The 19,340-nt window shown below is 52.0% G+C and overlaps 8 protein-coding genes across 8 annotated transcripts; 3 read left to right on the top strand and 5 right to left on the bottom strand.

Annotated features, from left to right (window-relative positions):
- Positions 1-391: 391 nt before the first annotated feature.
- On the top strand, positions 392-3,753 carry B0T23DRAFT_104188 (sorting nexin mvp-1). The gene is made up of 5 exons (XM_062831747.1): positions 392-1,137; positions 1,662-2,522; positions 2,572-2,711; positions 2,769-3,362; positions 3,415-3,753. The coding sequence occupies exons 1-5, from the start codon at positions 552-554 to the stop codon at positions 3,622-3,624; spliced, it is 2,391 nt and encodes a 796-aa protein (XP_062693688.1). The 5' UTR covers positions 392-551; the 3' UTR covers positions 3,625-3,753.
- A 2,276-nt stretch (positions 3,754-6,029) lies between these two features.
- Positions 6,030-7,322, top strand: B0T23DRAFT_104287 (Cullin binding-domain-containing protein). Its single transcript, XM_062831748.1, has 2 exons — positions 6,030-6,437; positions 6,491-7,322. Exons 1-2 carry the CDS (start codon positions 6,368-6,370, stop codon positions 7,177-7,179), a joined length of 759 nt encoding a protein of 252 aa, XP_062693689.1. The 5' UTR covers positions 6,030-6,367; the 3' UTR covers positions 7,180-7,322.
- A 384-nt stretch (positions 7,323-7,706) lies between these two features.
- B0T23DRAFT_376154 (ribosomal protein S6) lies at positions 7,707-8,899 on the top strand. The gene is made up of 3 exons (XM_062836935.1): positions 7,707-8,135; positions 8,282-8,313; positions 8,568-8,899. The coding sequence occupies exons 1-3, from the start codon at positions 8,112-8,114 to the stop codon at positions 8,863-8,865; spliced, it is 354 nt and encodes a 117-aa protein (XP_062693690.1). The 5' UTR covers positions 7,707-8,111; the 3' UTR covers positions 8,866-8,899.
- An 850-nt stretch (positions 8,900-9,749) lies between these two features.
- B0T23DRAFT_376157 (uncharacterized protein) lies at positions 9,750-10,691 on the bottom strand. Its single transcript, XM_062836936.1, has 2 exons — positions 10,590-10,691; positions 9,750-10,490 (listed from the first exon to the last, which is right to left on the bottom strand). Exon 2 carries the CDS (start codon positions 10,300-10,302, stop codon positions 10,033-10,035), a length of 270 nt encoding a protein of 89 aa, XP_062693691.1. The 5' UTR covers positions 10,303-10,490; positions 10,590-10,691; the 3' UTR covers positions 9,750-10,032.
- On the bottom strand, positions 10,371-13,567 carry B0T23DRAFT_104324 (uncharacterized protein). Its single transcript, XM_062831749.1, has 2 exons — positions 10,590-13,567; positions 10,371-10,490 (listed from the first exon to the last, which is right to left on the bottom strand). Exons 1-2 carry the CDS (start codon positions 13,421-13,423, stop codon positions 10,427-10,429), a joined length of 2,898 nt encoding a protein of 965 aa, XP_062693692.1. The 5' UTR covers positions 13,424-13,567; the 3' UTR covers positions 10,371-10,426.
- A 1,653-nt stretch (positions 13,568-15,220) lies between these two features.
- Positions 15,221-15,557, bottom strand: B0T23DRAFT_376161 (uncharacterized protein). Its single transcript, XM_062836937.1, has one exon. It carries the CDS (start codon positions 15,519-15,521, stop codon positions 15,273-15,275), a length of 249 nt encoding a protein of 82 aa, XP_062693693.1. The 5' UTR covers positions 15,522-15,557; the 3' UTR covers positions 15,221-15,272.
- Positions 15,558-17,419: 1,862 nt separating this feature from the next.
- B0T23DRAFT_104351 (uncharacterized protein) lies at positions 17,420-17,925 on the bottom strand. Its single transcript, XM_062831750.1, has one exon. The coding sequence runs from the start codon at positions 17,843-17,845 to the stop codon at positions 17,459-17,461; it is 387 nt and encodes a 128-aa protein (XP_062693694.1). The 5' UTR covers positions 17,846-17,925; the 3' UTR covers positions 17,420-17,458.
- B0T23DRAFT_104355 (chitin synthase export chaperone) lies at positions 17,644-19,279 on the bottom strand. Its single transcript, XM_062831751.1, has 2 exons — positions 18,810-19,279; positions 17,644-18,741 (listed from the first exon to the last, which is right to left on the bottom strand). Exons 1-2 carry the CDS (start codon positions 19,048-19,050, stop codon positions 17,906-17,908), a joined length of 1,077 nt encoding a protein of 358 aa, XP_062693695.1. The 5' UTR covers positions 19,051-19,279; the 3' UTR covers positions 17,644-17,905.
- Positions 19,280-19,340: the final 61 nt, after the last annotated feature.

The raw sequence follows: 19,340 nt of genomic DNA on the forward strand, positions 1-19,340 counted from the left end.
TCAGCCTTGGAGTCGGCGCGTGCCCTCCACTCTGCCCGCCGCGGCGTCATCATTGATGCATCTTGACTTTTTCTTCCCTCGAGCGGCGGGAGAGACCAAATCTTGTCGTTGTCAACATCACGACCTGCTTCAACTTTTTTCTTCATTTCTGTGTTTCTTTTTCTTCTTCTTTTTCTGGATGAGGTTGCCGTAATCTCATCATTAACTTGTTCACTCTCTGGATCTTCCATCTTCAGCCCTGGCCCATTGGGGTTGTTCCTTGCAGTGCCAATCCTGAGCTTACATACCTACCTATGTACGTCTACACTACCAGTGGCGGTACCTACATCCAACGGCCCTCCGTTGCATCCAGATTACGAGTCGCATTGCGACGCTGCTAGTGAGATTCTCTGCGCCGACTGTTGCAGAAACCGAGCCTTGCAGAGTGGCCTCACCTTTTTTGCTTTAACCTTGCCTTGCGCCGAACATCTTCACTCCTCCAACCGACTTACACCTTGACCTGAACCTACCTTGGGTTGTCCGCCCTCCAAGCTCCAGCCAGCCAGCACAACATGTCGCTCTTTGGCAGCTCCCCTCCCGACGACGGCTCGGCCGCCCTCAACCCAGCCAAGATCGCCAACAGCAGCCGCTCGACCCTCTTCGATAACGAGGCGCCTACCACTCGCTCCGGCAGTGCGCTATTCGCCGACGATGACCACGATTCGCCCTGGGACATGCCCACCCCGCGCAAGCAGCGCAGCCGCGCCGATCTGATCCGCAACCTCCTCCCCTCGGGCGACGTTCCCGAGAGCTATATCGAGACGTTCGACGCAGTAGTCCGTACAGAGAACAGGAGCACAAATGGGCGGATCACAGCCGGGGGGGTTGCGCGGACGCTGGCAGCGGCCAAGCTTGGCGCCGATGACCAGGCGCGCATAATGGGTATCATCGCCCCTGCTTCGGCCTCCGCTACAGGCGCTGGTGGTGGGGGTGATGGTGCCCATGGTGGGGAGGCTAACAGCTCCGCTGCTGCTGCTGCTGCTGCTGCTGGCTTGGGGGACTTGGGCAGGAACGAGTTCAACGTCTTGCTGGCCTTGATTGGCCTTGTCCAAGAAGGGGAGGTCGCCAGCTTGGATGGCGTGGATGAACGTCGACGAAGTAAGTTTTTTCTTTGATTCCTGTTTTTTATTTTTGTTTCTTTCCCTTCTGCCGGCATTGTCCGATCCTGCTCTTCGGTTGTGTATTCTCTTCGGTCTACAATACGTTTCTGCCTGCAGTGCTTCGTCGCAACAAAGTGCCGGGGCGCCTTTACTTTTCCGGTTCTTCAGCCAGTTGCCGGCTGGTCATCCATCCCAACCCCCGTTGCAACCCAGACGAACCTCGAATGGCGGTCATATGTCAATCCCCCGTTTGTTGATTGATCGTTCCCGCCGACTCCGTTAACCTTTTTGCTTGTCCGTCTTTTTTGTTCGTGCTTTGCTCAATACCACTGATATCGTGTCTTGCTTTTCAAAATACCCCATATTCTCCCCATCACATACATCATCTTCCTTCCATGTTAGTACACTGCTTCGCGCGCTCCGCAATCCGCAATCGCCTTGGTCAACGCCATCGGGGGTGGGTCCGTTAGTTCTTCAGTGTCATGGCAACTAAACTAACCTCGTTGCGTAACCGCTATCCAGATCTTCCCCAGCCCAAACTACAAGGTCTTGTCAACGAGAACGTCCAGCCCGTGCTGCCGAATTTGTCTGAACTTGCTGCGAAACCTCCACAACGACCCGTTACACCACCAAAAGCCCCCACCCCGCCTCCTCCCAAGCAACAGCAACAGCAGCAGCAGCAGCAGCAGCAGCAACACCAGCCGCCCACGCTGAGAAAGGTTTCAATGGAGTATCCCGAGGACCCGTGGAACGCGCCTGATCTTCACAAAGGCCACAACCATGGTCCATTAGAACACTCGACGGGACATAACGGCGCCGCCGACGTCCCTCGGTCGGTCGCCAACGACTTGAACGGCAACGACGCTGTTTCGTACAGTACGAGTCCCGAGGTGACGACCACCAGTGGTGCTTTGCCCGGTCGGACAACTTCCACTTTCACCACCAGCCAACCACCCTCGGGTCCAAGCTCAATTCACAATGTCGCCGAGTCGATTCAAGAAAGCAATGGCGCTTGGAACTACTTTCCCGGCAGCTCCTCGGGAGGAGGGTTCGGCGAGCCAGCAGACAATGCTATCACAGGTCCGTTTGGTGATAGTGGGGGACCTGGTCAGTCTGTCAGTGGTTCAGTCGGTGGTTCCAATCCCAACCGAAGCATTGGACATGTCAGGTCCGGAAGCAACGTGGAGGAAAATATCCTGGTGACGCTGATGCCGGAGAAGGAGGGCGTGTTCATGTTTCAGCACCACAACTACGAGGTCTCGAGCATAAGACGTGGCAGTAAGGTCGTCCGACGATACAGCGACTTTGTGTGGTTATTGGATTGCTTGCACAAGCGGTATCCGTTTAGGGTGTTGCCGCTGTTGCCGCCCAAGCGGGTTGCTTGTAAGTTGGATATCCTTCCGAGGGACATGGGCTATGCTAACAGAGACAGTCAATGGCAACCATTTGTCCAACGATGGAGCCTTTATCGAGAAGCGTCGCCGCGGTCTGGCTAGGTTCCTCAACGCTCTTGTGCGCCACCCGGTTCTGGGTCAGGAGCAGCTGGTGATTATGTTCTTGACGGTGCCTACGGTATGTCTACCTCACACTTTATGATTCCCCCGCAGCTAGCTAATGATGTGCTCTCAGGAACTGTCGGTCTGGCGCAAGCAAGCTACGATCTCTGTTCAGGACGAGTTCACCGGCCGTACACTACCACCCGGTCTCGAGGACTCGCTTCCGCCAACTTTGGAGGAGCTCTTTGCGCGCACCCGAGCCGGCGTCCGCCGCAGCGCCGAGCTTTACATCAGCACCTGCACCATCATGGACCGTCTCATCAAGCGCTCAGAAGGCGTAGCAGCCGACCACGCCAGGATGGCTGTCTCCCTGATCTCACTCACCGAGACCAGTGCCGATACCTACGCCACCGACCACAATGACGTGCCACTTCTCAACGACGGGCTGCAAGCCATGGGCCGACACTTGCGTACCGCACAGACTTTGATGGAGGATGAAGCGAAGGCGTGGGAAGAGGGTGTTTTGGAGGACTTGAAGAGGCAGCGAGATGCGCTGGTCAGTCTACGTGATATGTTTGACAGGAGAGATCGTCTCGACAAGGACAACATTCCCTTCCTGCAACGACGCATAGAGACGAATGAAGCGAAGCTGCAAGCGCTTAATGCAAAGCCAGAAGGGATGGTTAAGCCCGGGGAGAAAGAGAGGGTTGTAGAGGCGATCATTAAGGCATGTCTCTCTTTTACGTTGTTCAATGCCACTCTACTAACACCGGAAACAGGACAAGGAATCCATTGTCACACAACACAACCGCTCAGTATTTGTCAAGGAATGCATAAGAGACGAGCTTCGATTTTTCCAGAACACGCAGTATAACGTGTCGAGACTGACGCAGGATTGGGCGCAGGAGCGGGTTAAGTACTCGGAGATGCTGGCGGACAACTGGCGAAGGTTGCTGGATGATCTGGAAGGCATGCCGCTTGGGGATTAGGTGAACTCTAAGAGGCATGGGCTTGGTCGGACCATCCGGGGTGGTGGTGGCCGCACTGTTCGTGGTCCAAACAGAGGCAGCGACATGGGAAGGGGCAACACGATGAAGGTCAACAGGTCAAGCTATCGGCAATGGAGCTTCTACAGACCTGCAGGAATCGAAAACAACAGAAGTGGCACCGTCAACGACAGAGATGCCAGTCAAACAGGGAGGATTGTTTCTGCTGGTGGGGTGGTCCACTGGGCTTGACGGATATTGATGACGAATTATGGACAAGGGAAAGAAGATTACAGCTTCATGATGGGGATGGGAGGTTTGGGGATACCAGTTACCAGGTATGTGCAAAGATTGAGGGGGGTACGGTATGATCGGATGACGTTTGGTTTGGGGTTCTTCATGTATGACTTGTTATGTTACTCATGTTTATGGCGTTTGCATATGATTTGCTTTGTGTCAAGTTGAGCTGTATGTGTATGGTCTGTCTGTAGGGACTTTCTGTAGGAAGTTGAAGAGAGGTATGGACAACACCAGAGATGATGATGCAGCTTATACCACCCACGGAGGTATACTCGTTGGCTGTGATTCAGCTTCCACTCTACCTAGGTAGAGGTACTTTCCAGAAGCTCAAGCCGATTCCGGGACATTGGTCGGCCATCTCGATCCAGTGATTCGTGCCAAGACCCGGAGGACACCACTGCCGCGGCGGCACTCGGACACACGAGCTGGCGGTACAGTAGCGGAAGAGTGTCGGGTGCACCGGCACTGCATGCTACCTCTATGGTCGCAGTGACTTCCCCCGCCATGACGTTTTCTCTTCAGCCTCACCTAGCTGGACTCATAGCGCTGAATGGCCGTGGTGGTACTGTAGTGGGCTTTCCTTGGTACCTACGAACCTCCGCCGCGGGCCCCTCCGTCCCGCTTCGCTGCGATGATGGGATTAGTAGTGTAGTGGAGTGCCCGCCCTAAACTCCCGTCGCTCCCCTCCGCCTTCCCGATCTTTACCTATTTTGACAAGACGCAAGAAGGGACGAATCTAGGCAACGAACCTGCAACCCGAAATCAACGGCCACGGCACCTTCACGATTTGGCTACTTGGAGCTCAACCCACCCCTCGGCTCGTATCTGCGCGCAGTTATAATATAAACACGCGACCCGTCCAACAGCGAGCGCTCCAAGCTTCATCCGTCTGCCACATCACCAGACCAACAAACAGCCGATCCCGCCTTATCGGCCTTTGCTGCCCTGCCCCGCGACGACTTTGGGCTCATAAACCGATCGAGATCACCTCACTCGTGCTCGAACAAGCGACAGCACCAAGCTCCCTCTTATCTTTGCAAGAGCGACATTTTGTGTCTGTCAGACAACGACACACAAGTCGAAATAACGCCGCATTACGCCATAGTTTTCCCGGTCCCGTCTCTTTTTCGCCCAGCGCTCGAAAGACGGAACGAACGACGAAACCCCAACCACACAACGAACGTTGAGAGAGACAGCCACAATGAGTAGCTCTAGGATGCCCTCAACGGCCACCCAGAGGCAAAAGGTGGCCCAGTTTGTCGCGGTCACCAATGCGTCCAAGGAGAATGCGCAACGGGTGAGTTCAACCAAGGTCCAATGTCACAGGAAAGGATTAAAAGAGACCTCGGAGAGTGTTGTCCCGCTGGGACGCCATATACCCGTCTGTCCGACTGTGCGAGTGCGACTACGAACAAGAGTGCAAGAAGCTGATATTCGAACTTGGATTACAGTACCTCCGAAATGCAAACTACAGTGTCGAACTTGCTGCGAATATGTAGGTCCCTTCTTCCGTCCTCGTCCCTTCTTGCAACTACCGACTTTACCCCATGTGCATTCGCAATGTCGCACGGCGCACCGCATACCGTGCGTGTGTGTATCCCTTCGAAATCATACGTTGGAATATGAGGGAGGTTTTGTTCTGGGGCCGGGTCGAAGCCGGCCACGACGGTCGTTCGGGTCGGAACTCCCTACAGCTCCCTACAGCTACAAGCTGTTTACGACCAATGAATACTACAAGGGATCAACGTCCCGACACAATGTCTTATTAAAGGGGACATGTTGTGGTTTTTCTGTCGGGTCACCGTTTCTTTTGTCAACCGTCAGCATTGGTTTCCACCCCCCGGGTCCTATTTCAGAAAACATCACCAGAAGGGAGATGAGGGAGGCGCCGAGAATGCAACCACGCAACCAGTACGCAATTCAATGCACACCGTGGTTTTCCAGTGGAGCCCCCAACTCAACCTTAATGTCATTCCCAAACGAATGAATGCGACACCCCTTTCCCATCAAAGGCATTTATCACCACTTTTGCACCTCAAGATGTCACCACTTGGCTCTTCAGACACGAAAAACATGTTTTCGAAACTGTTTGCTTCTTGTTTCCGAAAGAGGAATGGACGCAAACCCGCAAAGTCGGCTACTCCAAGCGAAGATGCGACTGAGACTGAGGGGAGCCACTCGCGATCACAATCTCACTCCCGATATCCCCGAACGGCGGACAACGTGGCTGGACCTCTTCAGTTGGAGGATCTACCGTCTACAAAAACTGTCATACCGACTAGCAACGAGGAGTTGGGTGCACACATAGATCCCAAGGGAATATCCACTTCACCCTTGGAAAATGCGCCGGAAATAGAGTCCGTGATGGCTTAAGATGCTTTGCTTATTGTTTTCAAAGTTTATCAGGTTGAAAACGGAACACTAACCTTGCTTCGACTACAGGTATATGAACGATCGGGAAAGGAAGCGAGGCCCAGATGATGCGTTGAATCAGTTGTTTGACCGTCTGGTCGGCGGTATGTCTCTTTGCCCTCTACCTCCCATTCCCCCGGTACTAACATGTATATAGACGAGGACCGAGCAGCAGCAGGAGCCGGAAAACCCGTCGAGGCCATCGGCGCCGAAGCCGCCCAAGCTTACATCTCCTCCATGGGCGCCAATATCGAAAACGTTGAAGCTTTTGTGGTTCTCGAGATTGTCCGCGCCGACTCCATCGGCTCAATCACTCGCCAAGGTTTTGTCGAGGGGTGGTCCTCCATCTACCTCGACCACCGCATTCCCGCAGACCCGGCCCACCACAGAAACTACGTCCGGATGTGCATCCAAAACCTGCCGCAAAATCCAGCTTACTTCAAAAAAGTCTACCAGTTCGCTTTCGGCCTGGGTAAGGAACCTGCCCAAAAGGCACTGGAGAAGGACGTTGCCTTGGTATTCTGGGATTTGTTTTTGGGCACCGAGTCTTCAGATACAGGACTAGGACCGAGGCCGTGGAAGAGCAAGAACGTGGATTGGCTGGGTGCGTGGAAGCGGTTTTTGGCGGAGAAGTGGACAAGGAGCGTCAACAAGGATATGTGGAACCAGACGCTGGCGTTTGCGGAGAAGACGATGGTGGATGAGACGCTCGGGTTCTGGAACGAGGATCAGGCGTGGCCGGGCGTGATTGATGATTTTGTGCTTTGGTGCAGGGACCAAGGGATTGCTAAGGCGCCTGCACCGGGGACTGCAGGAGGGGACGGGATGGATGTTGAGGATTATTAGAAAGTTGGTCGTGAGCATCCGGGGAACGAGTGGAATGATGAAGTCAAATGGGTGGATGTGGTTATACGGGGGGAGCCTATGAGGATGCTGGTGAGGACTCTTTCGCCTTGGTGCAGGGAGGATAAGTAAAGAGGAGAAGCACTGAGGGCCATGCTATTGCCAGCGGATGTTGGGAGGGCCTTTGGGGCACTCATGGCGGTTATCATATTGATGAGGTTGCTGCCATTGCGGTCAAGCGGCGCATCGAAAGATCAGAGGTTGGTTCGCAAAGAGCAAAGAATACATTTACACAGCGCATTTCCAGATACACAATACCGACAAGAGCATGCATTTACGACATGAAGGCCCTTCAAGGGTGTATGAAGCGGTCGGGAGTGTTTCTGAACAAGAGTGTTTCCCGTTGCCTCTATACCACAGTATGATTCCTTTTTGTTTCTTTGTTTTTTTATTCAGAAATTCTGAAACAGCAAGCATATTGAAGACCAATATACCCAACGGATGTCTCTACAATCACCGAGGTGACAGTTGAAGAGTCCAGTAAACAACCCCCCTCCCTCCTATGATAAAAGTACGTACACACCTAATCCGGCAGGCGGTAACCACGGCAGAATTTTGACCTCTTCCTGGACCCCACAAAAATTTCCAAGCAAGCGGCGGCACCCGGACACCCGCTCGCAACGAACCCGCTGCGGCACTGCGGCGCTGCTGACGGCAACACCCACCACACCCTACAGTACAATACTTGCTGAGCCTGGTCACAACAGCAGCCACAGCGGTACCTACTGTGGGGCTCCGAACTTCTTATCGACGTCGAAGGTTCACTAGTACTATACGCGCTTTCGGTCGCAATCGCATCGCATCGCATCGCGAAACATCTTTTTACGTTCTACTTTCCCGAGCCGATTGCCCGCCGCCCCAACCTACCAGACAAGATGTTGTACGAGACTATTGGTATTGTGAGTTACCCTAGGATTGAACTTGGTGTTAAGAGATTGGGGTACAGGAAAAGAAAAGGAAATGGAAAGGGAATGGGAGAAGAGAGAGAGAGAGAGAGAGAGAGATAGAAAGAGACAGTCTTGCTAATGATTGCACTTGTGAACAGGTCCGCCCGGGCAACATCGCCGAGGTGAAGGAGTATGTTTTCCCCCTTGTATTTGAATGTTCCCAATCGATGATCCGACTGGAAGAAACTCCCTCCGTCTCTCCTTTCCCTTATGATCCCGAACCGACCGATCTTTCCCTTGTCTTCTCTTCCACCACATCATCAACCACCTACCTGCTTACCACCCACCCCGACTTTGACTCCGACTCCGAACCCAACCCAACCATACATCCTAACCCCAACCTTCCACACCTCGTCGTACTAAACAACAAACAAAAAATTACAGACTCGTCCTAACAGCCGGCAAACTCATCCTCAACCAAGGCGGCGTCATCCGCGACATCAAGAACTGGGGCACCTTTTTACTACCCCGTCCCATCTCCACCAACCAGCAGCGCCATAACCGGGGCCACTACTTTGTCATGCGGTACGACGCCAGCATCGCGACGCACGAAGAAGTCCGACGCACCATGAAGGCCGACCCGCGTGTGATCCGCACGGCGAACGTGAAGCTGGGCGATGGCAAGCTGGAGACATTGTCGAGGTTTGGGGCGATTCCTTGGAGGAGTTTGGAGGAGGCGTAAATCTGTATCTTCCGGACGGAGAGGAAAAGAGGGGGCGGGGGGGGGGGGGGGGATGTGTACGATGGATGGACAGATGGATGGGAAATAATGAATCGAATTGAATCGAAAATCGACATATATCCATCCCTGTTTAAATGGCTGGTTTTGTGTATACAACGGGGCCGTGATGAAGCAGACCGGACAACATATATGGATGAACGGATGGCAGGCATCTTTATACCTTCTTCCCTCCGTCGACAGCAACAATAACAACGACCGAAACACCCACCAATAACGAGCTGAGCCTCTCATTAGGGACGGTATATCGTGCACGCACGCCACCTGGACAGTAACATGGAATACACAGATACAGACAGGCAGCATACGCATCCGAAATCTTCATTGCAAATGGGTTGCGGAACCATCCATACCCACCCTGGTTAAAGGAAAGAGGAGCCTAACTTCTTTTCAACCCAACGAGCCGCCGTCGTCGATGAAGAAGTTCTGGCGTGAAGTATGGTGCACTCGAAACGAAACCTTCATATCAGACAAGCCAGTTAGTGAATAAGCTCCCGGACCCGGCTTTGTTTATGCACGATAACGCATATAGAATGTAATCCGTAAAAGAATACGATACCATATTCAGTTCCTTTGAGCAAGGTGGTTCATAAGTTCGGGCCCAGAAGGATGGCTCGCGCTTAAGAAAGGTAAGAGACGATCATATCGAAGTTACGGGCAATCTTTGAAAACTTGACGTGAGGGCTCTTCACTCGGAGTTCATCCTTGCTTCAGTTACCACACTTTTATGCTACACAACCTCCCCCCACCCATCGTGGATGCCCGATTCCCTCGAGTTCCTGGTTAAACACTATGATATCAGTCTCGCCGACACACGGAAAGAGAGGCAACAGAGGTATGTTCATATCACCAAGTCAACGCGCACATCTTAATGTAAACCATCTCTATCAATTATCTTGCACTACTTTCGCTTGGCTACCTGAATAATGAAGCACTCCAGTCTTCCCTCTCTCCATAGAACGAAAAATTTTCAAATTCAGTCTTTCCACCCACCATACCAACAACGCCCGGAACAAGAAAGCAACTGAAGCAAGCAGTAAACCAACCACCACCACCACCACCACCAACCCCCTTGACGCTGTGTATATATCCCACCACTTTATCCCGGCGCTAAGAACTTAAAGAGGCCCGGTAGTAAATGCAAGGATGAAAGAGGAAACAGAAAAAACTAACAATACGAAAAACATAAACTCCCAAACTCCATACCGACCAGCACAACGCCAGCAGAAGAAAACCAGGAAAGTCAGGAAATGCAGTAAAACCACGATCGGCCGATCTATGGATCGAGGCCACGCAAACCAAGAGTGCCGTGAAGCAAAACATCTGGAACAGAAGAATGAGAGAAAAACAAAAAAAACAAGAAAAGCATATCCCCGCCATGGAACCTTTTGAAGCGCTTCACAACTTCCCCCCTGTGCCTCACCAATCACCACCCACCGTGTTTTCCTCGCGCTCACCGGCAAGCAACCATGGGTAGTTGTTGTTCCCCAGAGGACTTCAAACCCTATTCATCCTCATGCGGCAAGACAACCGAGTCCATATCATCCCAAGCTTGTTCCACGTACGCCCTATACAGACAGCAACACCTCAAACGTCAGTAACTCATCGCATCACACAACTCATCAAAAAAAAAAAATTTAAAAAAAAAATAAAAAAAAAATACGTACGCAGTACTCCTCACCACCCTCTTCCCCTTCTTCACCAAAAAGCTCAAAAACCTCCTCTTGGTTCTCTCCCGCTTAAACCAAGCCAACACATCCCCCCTCGCCTCCTGCGCCTCCTCCTCCTCCTCCTCCTCCTCCTCCTCATCCCCATGATGATGATGATGACGATGATGATGATGATGATGTGCATCCTTCTTCACACTAATCAAAATCTTCAAACACCCACTCCCCTCAGGCGCATACACCACCTCCTCGATTTCGTCCAACCTCAAGTGGAAATCAATCGGCTCCTTGTAGACGCCCCACGTCACGCGACGGCCCTTAACGTCTTTGAGGACCTGGTGCTCAAAGCAGTTTTCCTCTCCGCGGCCCGTCAAGTCCTCGCCGGCGCCCAGCCAATGCCAGTATTGTGTTATACCGGTGTTGGTAGTCATTTCCCGGTGACGAACTTGTAATAGCCGCCAGTCAACTTCTGTAATCTTGTCGCCCGAGTAGGAGTCGTCCGAGGTGTAGCCTTCGTAGTAGAGGTCTTCGGGGGGAGCCTGGATTTTGAGGGTCACGGAGGGGGAAGGCTGGTGGTGTTTGGCTGCGGGAGGCTTGGAGATCGCATGGGTTGGATGACCCATTTCTTCTGAAGTAGAGGGTGAGGAATGGGAAGATGGGGCTCTTGTGTCGGCGGCTTGATGGTGGTCTACGACACGAAGTTGTTCTTCTGACTGGTTGACAGGGTCATCTGTCGCGGGAACAGCAGCAGCCTTCCTCTTGGTCCCCTTGGTCGCCTTTTTGGGAGCTGGTCCATCTTCTCCCTTATCAGCCATCGTGGGCTTGTAGCCCCTCGGCCGACCAATATTGCCAAACCCGCTCTCGCTGCGAAGTAGCCGAAGCTTGGGGTCCGAGTAGAGGTTCTCCACCGCCTTGCCGAGGTTGAACTTATCGCCTAGCTCTTCGTGGATTTCGTGCAATCGGTGTCTGAGCCATTGTGAAGGCGAAACATCCAGCTGCTTGAACCTCTTGAGTTCCGCCAGCACCTGCACCATGCGGTACAAGTTATCATAGCCTATGTAGGCTTTGTTGATGAGGTGCTTTGCCATGAGCTGATAAGGGTGGAACTCTCCCTTTGCCAGAAAGTCCAAAACCAACTTGCCCCTGTTTTGTTGACGACCAGCCAGATATTTTGTCGACGCCGCGCCGCCCTCGTTTTTCAACTTCTCGTACTTTTCCGACCACTTGGCGAGTTGGGCTTGGATCGGCTCCTCGAGCGCGACCCATTCGGGATCCCAATAGGGATGGTCGGGGCCGATCCTGGCGAGGGGAACGCCGCGCATGCAAGGGGGCTCTGTGAAAACAGTACCGTCGTCACGGAGGGCGAGGTTTGCTTGGTTGATGGGAGGAAGATCTTCTGCGTGATCGCTGTCGTTGGGCGCTGGGCTGCCTTCCAGGGGCGTTGGGGCGATTGAGTCGGGCTGTACACTGGACTTGCGCGTGCTCGGAAGGGACTTGCGCCCCGAGGGCAGTTTGGATCGTGCTGGCTGCTCATCTCCGTTGCTAACCACCTTGGCGGTCTTCTGGCTCGCCGATGTGCCATTCACAGCTTTAAAGCCGCTGGTAACAACGGGAGCTTCCTGAGCCGCCTCTCCGTTCCCGGCCTTTGGGTTGGCTTCGGCCATGTCGTGGTCTGCATGCTTAGAAGCACCCCAGCATCCCTGGCGATTCCACTCGCAGTTACCGCACCGGGGGAAGCCCTCGGCATCCAGGATGATGCACTGCGGAAAGACACCTTGGCGAGTTGTGCACGACGCGCAAGGGGTTTCCTGAACATGGCCTGTAGCCTGAATCCAACAGCTCAACCACTTGGCGCCCTTCTTGTCGCTCGGTTCGTAGATGGTTTCCAGTGTCTCGGCAGTGAAGTTTCGTCCCTGGCGAATCTGTACGTGGCGCTTGATCGGTTGCTGCTGGACATGCATAGTCAAGTGGTTTCTCAAGTTGATGGGCCGCACATGACCGACACATGTACCCGCACCATTATAAACCTTGGGCAGTTTGTCCATGTCCACGGCCTTTCCATCCAGTCCATTCTCAGTCCTCTCCTTCTGCTGCTCTTGTTCATTGCGTAGTTGTTGCTGGAGTTCCTGTGCCCTGTCGTGCTCCTCGCTTGGTGTCCTACCGCCTTCCCTGGGCCGACTAGGCAACGCGTGCCGTTGCCGTTGCTGCTGTTCCTCTCTCAGCGGCGTCTCCCGCTGCGACGACAATCCCGAAGTCGAGCCACTCCCATTGCAAAGTTCACCACCGGCCACAGAAGCCACGCCCTGGGCCTTCTTCGCCAACATGGCCAAACCTGCCGGGTCCTGTCCTTTCTCGCCCGATGCAGCCTTCCTCCTGTTCTCCTCAAACCAACTCCTCTTCAACTCATCGTCCCTCTCCCTCTCCTCTCGAATCGTCTCACACCTCCTCTTCTGATCCTTCTCCTTGGTCTTCCTCTGCGCCTCGATCTCCGTCCATTGCTGGTCAATGGCTTTGAGTTGCTCCAGCAGCTTGACCCGCTCTTGACCGAGCTGTAGCTGGCAATCAGCTAGTTCACGTTCCTCTCGGGCAAAGGCCTCGCGCAGCTCGGCATCTTCGCGTTCGCGGTTGGCGGCGGTGGAGGCCCAATACTTGGCCATGATCTGGTCCCAGGTTGCGGCGTCGAGGTTCATCTGGGTTTCTTCTTCTTGTTGTTGTTGTGGGCCGTCGGCACCATTGGTGACGATACGTGTGGAGCTGCTGGCGCCGGTTCCATTAATGTTGGGGTTGCTGGATGCCATGGTACCGGCTCTAGCGGGAAGGGCTAACGGTGGCATGTCGCCTCCCTTTCCGCCTGCGGGAATGGTATACAATTGATATATGTAATGGGGAGGTGAGGTCCGATCTAGTATTATGTCCTGCTAGGCAGAATGCGCCGGATGTCCTACTTGGCCGGTGTCTTGCGGTCGAAGCTGGAGAGGACTAAAAATATTGAGTTAATAGAAATGCACATGAGGCCTGCACAGCAAGATTGGGTGAATGAAAGTGGAGGAAAATATGTGATCGTGGCAAGGTTAGGAGAGAAAAATCAGGTTGGGCCAGACTCGGATGAAGTGGTTTGTTACCTATACGGTGCTGCATGTGATGGCACGACAGTGAGATCGCAATATTGCGTGGTATACTGGTCTAATATTCGCCCTCATGCACTTTCTGCGCCAGTTAGAATTGCGGTTGAATGCACAGGGGCAAAATCCAGCTTCGGATATGGCACACAGGGGAAAAAAGAAAGAAAAAAAAACAGCCGGAGAAGCAGAACGAAAAAAAAAAAAAAAAAAAAAAAAAGGAAGAAAGAGGAAGAAGGGGCGTGCGAGTGGTGCGGGCAACTACGTCCCGGATGGGGTTTTATTACTCTAGGGGGGGAAACGGTGAGATCACACGGCGGTGGCAGTATAGATAATGTAAGTAGATAGATAGGAACCTACTATGTGTATGCCCTGTGCACAAGCCGAAGTGATAGGAGATTGGGTACGAGGCGAGTAAAACCCAAATGGTAAGTGATGGATGAGGGATGTTGCGGTGATACCTACTTAGGTAGTTGGAGAAAGAGATAGGGTGAAAGAACAGGTAGGTATTGGAGAAGAACGCAAAGGGCGGTCCAAGGAATCCAAGAGGAGAAAAAAAAGTTGATATATGACACGCAAGGCCATAAAAAACAAAAACTAAAAAAAAGGGTATTGGTAAAAAGGGTGAATGCGGATTGTAGGTCGCGCGGTACAAGTCAACGGTACCCGACCTTGATGATTTTTTCCCCCCATTTCCACACGGTCAGTTAGGCTGCGCATGGAATGATTTCCTATCATTACGAGAGCTCTCCCCTCCCCTCTATAGGACTGCCGACTGACTGACTGATGAGACAAGGCAGCTGCCGTGTGCGCGCATGGACATACGATAATTAGTATTGCTTATTACAGTAGGCCCTATTACATATGTGCTGGACCTGGGCGCGGACGTGTGGGGCGTGGATTAAAGGGAATGGGATGGGCAAAAAAGAGTGGATTAGATGGTGGTTTTGGAATTCCAGGTATCCCAGTGTTTCCCTATAGTCCAGTGACCGGAGTACCGGGCGCATATGTAGACTGTGGTGTTGGTACCTACTACCGTGTGTGCTGTCTATAGGTAGGCAGGCACCTCAGCTAGCTGCTGTAAAACGGAGTCGTCGAGTCGAGGGTTGCCCTGGGGAAAATTACCGAATTGCTTGATATTTTTAATTTGGGCGGCACTCGTCCTTGATTTGGTTGCACAAGCCCGTCCGGGCGTATAGGGGGGGTGAGGGAGGGGCCAAGCTAAGGGAGAGACTAGTTGGGGACCTAGCAGATTTCCCAAAATGGGTCAAGGTTGCACTGAATAGGGAGGGATTCTCACAATATCAATACGACTAATCATCCGTCATTGCTTCATCCGTTCGCACTGTCATCAGGTAAAAGACACAACAAAAGGACAGATAGTCCCGACTAGCCATGACGAGTAGTGCTAGTGGACGCTGCAGTGAGTCAAGTGCCGTGTGCGGAAAACTCGGGTTTCCTTTACGCAGGGAGAAGTGACGGACCAAGAGGGAACTAAAATGCATTTCATGACTGCGGCGACTATTCAACAGCTCGTCTGCCCGTCCCAATTGATGGCATCGCGTCAGACCTGTAAAGCGCAGGATAGATTATTTATTGCAGCACGAGCTGATGACCGAAAGAAGGAACCGCCAAAGACCAAACAACCGAACCGATATCGACCAGACAGGCAAAAGGAAAGAAAGACTAGACCCAGCAATTGGATGTACATAGGTAGATATATCATCGGGCGAATAAGGACCAGGGTCCCACCGCAAACGAGTGAGCATGAACTAAAATGATTTCCGTGACGTATTGATCCCCTAGCCTTCATTCAGTTCACTTGTATTGTACCTATCCATCCCAACCGACAATGCTGCTGCTGCTGCTGCTGCTGCTGCTGCTGCTGCTGCCAAAAGTGACATGATAATAAAACGTAAAGTAGAACGGATCGATAGTGTGCTGCTTTAGATGGTGCTCGAGTACTATTTCCAACGCAAACTGATCAATAAACAACAACGCTCCTTCGAAAAACAAGACAAAAAAAAAAAAAAAAAAAAAAAAAAAAAAAAAAAAAAAAAAAAAAAAAAACGAAGCCTCGGCAAGCTGGAAACTCCGTGTCCGCAGGTTAGTTTCACATAGTCGTATGGTCGCGCCGAGTAGGAAAGCAAATCAGGAGGGGGGGGAAAATAAGGAGCGACCGGGATCCGTCGTATTATAGTTCGCAAATGTCGCAAAAAGTCGTAAATGTGCAAATTACCTAGTATTGATTGCCTCCCCGGGTCTGCCCTCCCAGACAAAACAATAAGAACAAAAAAAAAAAAAAAAAGGAAACCGTGATATGACTGACGGCCAATTTGAACACACAAAAGTCCCCAATGTGACATGACTGTCCCAGGTGAGGAGGATACGATCAACGTCCAGGCTGACGGCAGTTTCGTTTTCTTTGCTTAATATCTTCAGAGAATAACAGAGATTCGCGTGGCGTCAGTTGAAAGCCGAGATCTGCTTCTAGCATGAGAGCGGAGAATTGTGTGCATTATCTCCCACATACACATACATACACACCTCATTAACATTAACACCCGGCAGCTGGTATCAACCCATCTTGTTTTATACACATCGTGTTCATTCGTACACGACGGTGTGACAGTCCAAGTCTCATCTAATCTAACGAGCAAAAAAAAGGGGGCTACTGGCATATACTTTTATACTACCGCTACCCAGCGTGAAAGGGTCGGGTGGCCTGTAGTACATGACAAGGAAGGTCGGGTAGGTATAAATAATTATACAACTCTCAATGGTACATTACCTTGCCGAGCTTGCCTAGGGCTAGGGAACATGGCCTCTCACGCCACCAGGCTACTAGAGAAACAGTGTATATCACCCAAGACCCCTGTGAGGCTCGGGTTGGTTCATGAGCATCAGCATCAGGTACATACAATCGTTGGAATCATCTTATAGTGGGAGGGACTTGAAGGATTCAAAACAAACTGTGTCCTTGCCTTACGAAGCATGTCGTCACCTACCTACCAACGAAAAGACTTGTGTGGTGGACAGACCTCAAAGCTACGCTACCTAGAACACGGAAATGGCTAATTGTAGTACACTACACTACACTACTAGATAATGAAGTTGCAGATCCCCAGTCTACGGTACATACAACCTGGAAAACCAACGCTCAACTTAGGTCTTCACTGTGGTAAAAAGAAGCCATTCAGCGCAAACAGACAATAAAGCAACTGAAGCAAGTCTGTAAACAGATAAAGGCCGATACAAGATCCGTCCTATCGCCCTTTGAACGCCAATACCAAGACCCTGAAACTCCGTCTACCATAGAGCACAATTGCTCTCAGCAGCTTGTACTACGTAATCTTTTTAATAGGTAGCGTAGCCTTCTCGATTTGTCGCCCTCGAGGCTTATAGTGGCTGCAGCTAAATGTCAGCTTGGCTTGCAGCTTCCGTTCATCACCATCCAGCCGCCCCCCCTTTACCCATAAAGTCAGGAAATCGTCCAAACGCCATTACTATTTCTTATATATAATGCTGACCGTGATTATTGTAATAGTCAGAAAACCTGCGCAAGGTGCCTCAATCTATGTATTTGATTAACCTGGGCGCGAGGTATCATTTCGCCATCACATACAACAAAACTCTCAAGCTAGATAACCAAACAGCTGAAAGACGCGCGTAATACTCGAATGTAAAGTGGTATAATGCTATTAATGTCTTCTTGTAAGAGTATTATTATAAGAGAAATATCCTATCAGGTTAGGTAGTTAAGTGTTCTCGTCGTCGTCGTCGTCGTTGGACGACCACATGTCCCATGACAAACGTACGTACCCCCGTTTCTCCGTCCGTTCTCCCGTGATGAAATGCCATTAACGCCGACCAAAAGAGAAAAAAAGAAAGAAAAAAAAAAAAAAAAGAATGATGAATTACCAACACGCTGTCTGTTGGAGATGCTTCGCTTGCTGCTGCTCTCCCACCAGAAAACCCCGTACCGAAAATCATAAAAGATAGCTGCGTTATGCATTTTTGCGCCCGCCCGACCAAAACAAGCAAGCAACATGACAAGAGTGCCGTGAGCACATGGTATCCATCAACCGTCTGAAAACACATCCACAATCCATCCCTTTCCTCTGTCCATACATCCATCTCCTTCCCTACACTTTTTTTTTTTTTTTCCTCAACATGTCCCAGGCAGTCTCAGGCGTTCTAATACCTCAAGGACTGCCTGTTGGGACTAGGTGTATACCCATGACTCTCTCGTCTGTGATGTCCCCCCTCATAACCGCTGGCGCTCGCACCACTTCCCGTTCCGGGTCCAGAAGCATAATGGCCCTCGTAAATCGGATCCGCATAGACCGTCGCCCTCCTGTCCTCCTCCGGACCCTGTGGCAGCAACTCCTTGACCTCCCAGTTGTTCATCCTCGTGCCCACCGAAAACTCCAAGTCCTCCTTGGTGATCGAGTCCCAGTACTTGTACACCATCATCACGGCCAGCAAGTTGCACGTCGTGGCGAAGAAGAGACCGTCCAGGTAGTGCGAGATGCCCTCGCAGATGGGCGAGCTGAACGCGTAGAGGATGACTTGGCCGGCAATGAAGAAGAAGAGGCCGAAGGCGATGTCACCCAAGGGCCAACGGTCCTGGAGGGTGCGGGTGACGAGGATAATCTGCATGACTACGTAGAGTAGGAGCTGGAGGGCGTTGAGAAAGTAGAGCACGACAAATATGCCGACAGTGTTGGTGGGACCCAAGCCGGCCCAGGATTTGAACGTGGCGAGACCGACGAGGAAGGAGATGACGAAAGCGACGAAGGAGCAGAGGCGGAGCATCCACAACGAGAGAGGAGTGCCGTCCTCATAGAGCTGGAAGCCGACGAAGCCGTTGATCACTAGGCAGGTGACCAAGGCGGAGGCGAGACCAGCTTGCACGGCGACGAAGTAGGGGTAAGAGCCCGAATGCGGAGGGATGACGCCGGCATCGATACAGAGGGAGAGGAAGGTGAGGATCATGTAAAGGTAGAAGAAGGTGGTGATTTCTTTGCGGCCTGTGGGACACATTATCTGGTTAACAAGCATTCCTTCCACAAGCTAAGTCGAGAAAACAAAGACGTACCAACAGCAGTGAACTTCCCCCTCACATGCAACAACATAACCACCGTCATGACTAGAGCAACAATATGCATGACGCTTGCCGCGCCCTGGAAGATGATGGTGTTGGCCACCTCAATGTTGCGCGCATAGCAGTCCGGCTCAATGCCGACGCCGCTGGCAATCGATGTTATCGGGCCAACTGACGCACATAGAGGGATAGGCGCCATGCGACATATGCTACTGAAATCTCCAAATTTCCCCATGGTTGGCAACGTCTAAGGCCGTCGAGGGCCGGGTCAAGCTAAGGGTCGTTCGGCGAGGGTTTCGTGGGTGTCGTCGGGTCCGGGAGAAAAAGAAGCAAAAAGCGACGCAACGGGGCGGGGCCGAGCGAGAGGACGGGGGGATTTGTCGGCTTGGTGTCAATTCACGGCCTCGGCAGGTTCGACAACTCGGACTGTCGTCGCGGAAAAAAACGAAATAGTCGAGGTGCGTAAGATGAGGGAGAAGATTGTGTCTCTTTTCGGATTCTTGTCTCGGTTTGTTCGAGTGAGAC

This window comes from Neurospora hispaniola (assembly GCF_033458365.1).
Source record: "Neurospora hispaniola strain FGSC 10403 chromosome Unknown B0T23scaffold_3, whole genome shotgun sequence".
NCBI lineage: Eukaryota > Fungi > Ascomycota > Sordariomycetes > Sordariales > Sordariaceae > Neurospora > Neurospora hispaniola.

What these genes read in the sequence shown, in the direction of transcription:
- B0T23DRAFT_104188 (XM_062831747.1), top strand. Translation starts at nt 552, where the DNA reads ATGTCGCTCTTTGGCAGCTCCCCTCCCGACGACGGCTCGGCCGCCCTC. An exon ending in CGTGGATGAACGTCGACGAA is followed by an intron (nt 1,138 to 1,661) that starts GTAAGTTTTTTC and finishes ACCGCTATCCAG; the next exon opens with ATCTTCCCCAGCCCAAACTA. An exon ending in GCCGCCCAAGCGGGTTGCTT is followed by an intron (nt 2,523 to 2,571) that starts GTAAGTTGGATA and finishes TAACAGAGACAG; the next exon opens with TCAATGGCAACCATTTGTCC.
- B0T23DRAFT_104287 (XM_062831748.1), top strand. Translation starts at nt 6,368, where the DNA reads ATGAACGATCGGGAAAGGAAGCGAGGCCCAGATGATGCGTTGAATCAG. An exon ending in GTTTGACCGTCTGGTCGGCG is followed by an intron (nt 6,438 to 6,490) that starts GTATGTCTCTTT and finishes ACATGTATATAG; the next exon opens with ACGAGGACCGAGCAGCAGCA.
- B0T23DRAFT_376154 (XM_062836935.1), top strand. Translation starts at nt 8,112, where the DNA reads ATGTTGTACGAGACTATTGGTATT. An exon ending in TGTACGAGACTATTGGTATT is followed by an intron (nt 8,136 to 8,281) that starts GTGAGTTACCCT and finishes ACTTGTGAACAG; the next exon opens with GTCCGCCCGGGCAACATCGC. An exon ending in AACATCGCCGAGGTGAAGGA is followed by an intron (nt 8,314 to 8,567) that starts GTATGTTTTCCC and finishes AAAAAATTACAG; the next exon opens with ACTCGTCCTAACAGCCGGCA.
- B0T23DRAFT_376157 (XM_062836936.1), bottom strand. Translation starts at nt 10,302, where the DNA reads ATGGCGGGGATATGCTTTTCTTGTTTTTTTTGTTTTTCTCTCATTCTT.
- B0T23DRAFT_104324 (XM_062831749.1), bottom strand. Translation starts at nt 13,423, where the DNA reads ATGCCACCGTTAGCCCTTCCCGCTAGAGCCGGTACCATGGCATCCAGC. An exon ending in AGGGTGGTGAGGAGTACTGC is followed by an intron (nt 10,491 to 10,589) that starts GTACGTATTTTT and finishes CTGTCTGTATAG; the next exon opens with GGCGTACGTGGAACAAGCTT.
- B0T23DRAFT_376161 (XM_062836937.1), bottom strand. Translation starts at nt 15,521, where the DNA reads ATGAAGGCTAGGGGATCAATACGTCACGGAAATCATTTTAGTTCATGC.
- B0T23DRAFT_104351 (XM_062831750.1), bottom strand. Translation starts at nt 17,845, where the DNA reads ATGGATGTATGGACAGAGGAAAGGGATGGATTGTGGATGTGTTTTCAG.
- B0T23DRAFT_104355 (XM_062831751.1), bottom strand. Translation starts at nt 19,050, where the DNA reads ATGGGGAAATTTGGAGATTTCAGTAGCATATGTCGCATGGCGCCTATC. An exon ending in GGGGAAGTTCACTGCTGTTG is followed by an intron (nt 18,742 to 18,809) that starts GTACGTCTTTGT and finishes TGTGTCCCACAG; the next exon opens with GCCGCAAAGAAATCACCACC.